The following is a 6,233-nucleotide window of genomic DNA, read 5'->3' on the forward strand; positions in this document are numbered from 1 at the left end:
AAAAGGAAATAGGTCCAACAAGAATTCTACGAGGACAATTATCAATAGCAGATAAATTTTCACTTTCATATTGAAGCAACTCAAAAACCGGATAACCGGAAAGCAAGAGATTTCAGGAATTTCTATTTTAATGGGTGAAATAAGATAAACACAAATAACGAAGAAATAAGATCGATAGTATTCACATATGAATCAATAATGTTTTCATAGCCATTAAACTAATATTAAACGAGTGACAAAATATCTCGACTTGTTCGAACGCCTGCACGCCCCATCAGCGTCCGTGCAAGCGCGTCCATTTCGCTCCTCCCCGGTTCAGGGAGTGAACATGGGTGGCCCTGATCTCAGCAGTGGAAGCCTATAGGTGGCCTGGGCACCTGGATGGCACGGGAATGGCAAGCATACGCGTATTCGTGACATATGACTGGCCTGTCTGCGATGGTTTTTTTTTTTGATGACAGGCAGACGGCACAGTGCGGCTGGTTGGCACGGTCTCGACTGTATACCGGTAGAGGGCCGTCATCGACTCTTTCTTTGTGTTAATGTTCTTGTGGTTTTCCTCGAGTCTCTTGATCTTTTCCTCGAGCTCGCATTGAAAGGAGTCTTGCAACAAAGCTCGTCCACTCTCAATATATGGACATGCTGCGATTTCCTCAGCTTCGTACTTTCGCTTGTTGTGATTCAACTTCATTTCATTCAGAATATCTGCGACCTTTATCCGCTTACTTATGTTGTTCTGAAGGTCTTCGAGCGGTTGCAGGTATTCAGATGCAAGGCCCAGTTTTACATCTTCAAGTTTCAATTCTCTTTGGTTTGCTAGCTCGAGGTAAACCTGTTCCTGGAGGTGCACAAGCTGTCGCTCGAAGTCAGCCATGTCGTCAATGTACTCCGACAGCCTGTTTTTACAATGGTTCTCGCAGATTTCCAAACTGTCATCTTCAGACCTGAAGGACAAATCCGAGTCCTCGTTGTTTGTGTATTCACTGTCGGGTGTTTGCAGGCCCATCTCTTCACCCTCGTTGTCATTGTTGCACTCCTTGACGCTCGGTATTTTCGAACTTCGAGCCTCAAAGTACGACGAACCCCGGAAGAACGCCGTCAAGAGCCAGGAACCCAGTGTGCGTGCCATTCCTTTACATCGTTGACCCTCGACGGTCCGAAACTGGTCTGGGTGTCGTTTCGCTGATTGACCTCGCAACTGGCCTTAGCACCTGGGTCGGGCCAGACATGTCTGACCCTGGTCAAGGTGCCTGGACATGGACTGGCTTCCACTTTCCTGGGCATGGCTTGCCTGGCAAGGCTTAGGACTACCCTACGTGGGCCTGGAATTCTTGAATGGTGCGGCCCAGTGGCGCTAGCGGGCACTGGCCTCGACGATCCTCGACGGTTAGGTATGGGCCTCGGTGTCATTGTGCTGGCTGGCCTCAAAGCTTACCTGAGCCGCCGGGTAGGAAGAGCGATGGCTCACCATAAGTTTAGCCAGATCGCTGCGCGGATGGTCGGTGTCGTTCGCCTGCATGGCCGTTCCACATGGCGTCGATGCAATACCGTCATCTGGTGTCGCCGTCGAAAACACCTTGTTGAGGTCAGCAGGAAGGAAAGCTCGGCGACCGTGAAGCACACCAAACGTTCGCAGCTTGCTCAAGCCTCCTGACAGCACGGAACGTCAGTGCATCATAGTGGAGTCACCAATTGCACTTGTTCGATGCCTCTCGTTACGTGGCAAATAACAATGATGAGGATGTTCCTCTCATTTCTGGGAGCCGCCCACAAAGAGGGATCGGAAAGAAGACACAAGTGCATGATACCTTCACACTTCATCTTCTTCTTTCAGCTTATACTCTGAATCATTTATTAGAGACGAAAAAAAATATGGTTGAATGGGCGTCTCACTCATCGCATTAAAGGTAATGTGGTAGCACATGGTTTAGTGAACCTTTAATTAAAATAATTTATTTTTGATCGCAGATACAGTTTTCTTTGAATGCTGTAATGGATTTCGAAGGCTGCGCTTTTCATGCATACATGTGTCATGAACAGTGTCGGAGCGAAAAAACACTAGACACGGGTGAGGGCGAAAAAATGCTAGAATGAAAATTGCTCCTAAGAATCGAAGTCGTGTCCAACAAATGGCGGCAGCGGCAGCCATCTTAGTCAGGGAAAATAAAACATCGGCATTCGGCGAAGAAAATGGAGCGTTTTTCTCACACGTCCGACGAGTTTATTACGGCAATGTTTTTCATTTAGATAATACTAAAATGATGTTTACCTGTTACAAGTTCTCTTAGTGCGCCTGGACGTAGTGACAAATTTTATTGGAGGTCAGGTCGCCAATTCATAGCTTGTTGTTGTACATATTTCGCGAAAAAGAATATTTTAATAAATAATTCATGTAGCATATACACTAACACATGAAAACCAGGTTATATTTAAGTGCTCACTACAACAGGGGCATTTTTCTGAGATTTTCGAAGGCAAACGCTGGCTCCACTTTTGCTGAAAAAACATAGTGAGAGTTTGGAATGTAGAATTTTTTGCCCCTCCATAGATATGTTTTGTGCAAAATAGACAGACGGATGTTAAAAGCATCCTTTTTGAATCGAGGTTAATGATAAGAATCAGGGTAATCAGGGTAATCAGGGTAATCAGCTGTAAGAATCAGGGTAAACCTGATTCTTATCACCCTGATAAGAATCAGGGTGATAAGAATCAGGGTAAGGAGCCCTTAAAGTGACACTAAAGAGCGAAACGATTTTTCGCGTTTATAAAAGTACAATTTCAGAATCACGAAAACACCATTTTTAGTGCGACATGACGCTTAGAAAGCGAGGAGGCGTGCGAACACTAAAGGTGAGTTGAAACGCCACCTTGAGCTTCCTGCACCAGACACCGTGACGTAAGAAATGTTGAAGGTGTCTACTGGGTCCTACCTATCTTTCAATCGACAAAAATAAATACATTGTTATCTGCCATGAACTCAACATACGACGTTTTAAATCGTGCACGACAGACCCACCAGACGAAATCTTGGAATATTTCATCGAACCAATGCCGCGAAAATACAGAATTTACATTCTGAAATGTCTAACGTAACGCGCAGTCATTTTGGCGCGAAGTTTAAAAACCGAACTTCAAATCACATTTTCTACCCTAATTATAAATTTATGATGTGAAACGTATGGCCTTATAGTTGTCAGAGTGCAGTTTATCATTCTAAAAGAAGTCAATGTTCTTCTTATGATAATGATTATGAAAAGCATGGTACCCACTGCCTTACGAGCAGTCAGTCAGTCAACAAACATAACTCCGGTTCTAATGAACTACAGAGTCGTAGTTGTGGGCTGCACTCACGTAGAGACCGGAAGACCGTCGTGCTCCACCTGATCGAATTGCCTTTGGAAAGCCCTTAGCTGTTGCTGGAGATCGCCACTTTTGAGGGCTCTCTTTCAATCTCCTTGTTTAATAAAAGAGGCATGTTGTAACACGGCACGTTACCAGAACATGTGCGCTATCGAGCAATACTCTTCATGGCCCACATGAAGTGTGAGTCGATATTTAGAGGAAAGCGACAAAACCTTCGTATCTATGAGAAAGATCCAGTTAGTGATACCCTCAGTGTGTATTTTGAAGTGAAGTCAGCTTTGAGTGCGGGACGGGAATTTCCGGTGGCCAAGCTCGTAGTGTTTCACTGTTTCGTGAAAAGAGAGTAGTGGGTCGAAGTTATGCTCAGAACTCGTATTGTATAGCATATTGGGACCATCGTGGAGCGTAAGACTTCACGCTTGGTCATAAACTATAACTCAAATGGATTGGCTTTGCTGGGATCTAAGTACAGTTCACGCAATGGGAAGATTATCGCACGATCGCCGACCCTCCTATAACATCCCAGGGAGCTAGCGGCACGTCTCGGAACTGCGAAAATCAAGATTGCGCATTTTCTTCTTTTTCGTTGGCTGTTCCATACTACAATAATCACCCCTACAACGAACTCTACACCCTTTCTATTTCAAGCCATCCATTCGTTGCGATCACGTCTATTCTTCGTAGGATCTTATCTCCGCAGGTGATTACAAAAATGTTGGAAATTATGTGTTAAAGCTAGTGCTTGGCACCATGGGTGTCAGCAAGGGGGTGCAAAAGGGGTACTTGCCCCCCTTTCTCAAGCCACACACCACATGACATAACCGAGGCTACAGCTACAGCGGTGCTTTCTCCCTCCTCCATCCTCGAAACAACACTAGTTTGCACTCCCCAAAAGAAAATGCTGCCGACAACATGTTTGGCACTGCCATTAGAAAGGACGGATAGCAGCTTAAGGAACAGCAAAGACAGTGAATGAAGCTCTCGTGATACCGTGTACGATCTCCTCAAAAGAGTATTTCAGGACAAGGCGCTGTGGCAGTTCTTGGTCGATGCTGGAGCGATAACCTTCATATACGGCAAACTGAACATTGGTTCCATAGGCGTGCGTGCGCAGTTTTTACCTTCAGATACGGTTCATTGCCGCGCCCCCTCCCTATTATGCGAATGTAAGGGGCTGAATTTGCGCCCACCTCCACCCCATGTCACAGTCCCCCTTCCTAATATGTCAATGTGTGGGGCTGGAAGTGCACCGTCATTTCCGGTTACTGGTGGCAAGGGCGCTCTCTGCTGCCCCCCCCCCCTTGGCGCAGGCCTATGCTGGGAACCATGTGATGATGGGAAAGGCATCCGGCAGTCTTTGCTTGATTATAGCTGCCACTTCTTTTGAGGTGAGACCACGTGACGTGACTGATGACAATAAAGACTTATGGCCAAGCGTGCGGCAAGATGAACTGATGTGCTGTGTTGGCGGTGTGTGTAATGTTGAGGAGGACGCATGCGGAGAACGACGTCAAAACGAGTGCAACGAGGGGAACAAAACGGGGGATATGGCCGTAGGCGAAATGACACCACTCAGCTTTTTTGAGAGCAGCAGCTCAGAGATTCTGGTGAATGCGAATGGAACAAGCGGAGAAGCACGACGCAGACGCTGAAGAAAGAAGAAAAGAAAATTTGACGACTTTGCTGAAGTGCATTTCCTAAGCCTGGCGTTTGCTTCTTGTGACTTTCTATCGCAGCCGGTACAAACCACAATGACTGTGCAAGACACATCAAGAAACCTCTTCTCTAAGCTACGGTGTAAACCATGGAAATCAGAGGAACAGCTCAAGCCTCTACTTTACTCACTTGAAACAGCTTTCCGGGAACCACCGAAGACAGGCGGCTATGGAACCTCTACGTCTAACATTGGAATATCAGGGCACGGTAAAGAGGTGGAAGACATACGTCACTCTCGTTTTGAGCTGAACAACATCAAGCAGGAACCTGCTCTTCAACAGCTGATGACAACTAAAATGATGCTGGAGAGACCGCCGAGCCAAGAGAGAAGTTACAAGGACCAGGTTCATAATTTGGAAAACACCAATAAAAAGCAGCTCAACGGGAGAGTGCGTTGTTCATGATCCGGCTGGCGAAGTCACGTATTGTGCGGCACAAGATTCTCCCCAAGGTCACGGTGTTCGACAGCAGCTCTTTTATCACCCAATGCAAATTTTTCACAAGGGCCTGTGTCTTGAGAATGAAGATGGTTCGTCATCGCTAAGACCATCCGCAGCGTTCAGTGCTGCACCATGCACTGCAACTTGGTCAAGAACGTAAGTAGAACTACCCTCAAGAAACAATGGTATCTCCCACCCTCTCTCCTTCTACCTCCTCCCTCCTCCCCGGTGGAAAGATGATATGAGGTAAACTGACTGGTAGTGGGACAAATTGTTTTTGAGAACAGTGAGACTGGTGGCAATGGCTGCCAGATTAAAGCCGTGTTAAAGTGTATTGCGCTTTTGTGTGTTTAGTGGCCGTATATATATATATATATATATATATATATATATATATATATATATATATATATATATATATATATATATATATATATATATATATATATATATATATATATAAAGAGAACTTCTTCGACACGTGTGCAACTTGATATCAATTCGCATACACACACAGAGGTCCACCGACACGCTTTCTTATATACCATGAAATTCGATCCAAGATTACTAGGCCGAAGAAAGGTCTCTTAGCCAAATTTTTGCGTCCAATATGCGAAGCTCATTTTACTATCACGCCTCTTTCTCTGATTATGCTTTGGTGGTTACCATCTACAAATACCACAATAGTTTGTTTAATAAATTTATCAAGGCGAA

At 45.3% G+C, this 6,233-nt stretch overlaps 1 protein-coding gene across 1 annotated transcript; it reads right to left on the minus strand.

The window, feature by feature from the left end:
• Nucleotides 1-350: 350 nt before the first annotated feature.
• On the minus strand, nt 351-1,343 carry LOC142776923 (breast cancer metastasis-suppressor 1-like protein-A). Its single transcript, XM_075881242.1, has one exon. The coding sequence runs from the start codon at nt 1,127-1,129 to the stop codon at nt 359-361; it is 771 nt and encodes a 256-aa protein (XP_075737357.1). The 5' UTR covers nt 1,130-1,343; the 3' UTR covers nt 351-358.
• Nucleotides 1,344-6,233: the final 4,890 nt, after the last annotated feature.

Source organism: Rhipicephalus microplus, chromosome X (assembly GCF_043290135.1).
Source record: "Rhipicephalus microplus isolate Deutch F79 chromosome X, USDA_Rmic, whole genome shotgun sequence".
NCBI classification, from domain to species: domain Eukaryota; kingdom Metazoa; phylum Arthropoda; class Arachnida; order Ixodida; family Ixodidae; genus Rhipicephalus; species Rhipicephalus microplus.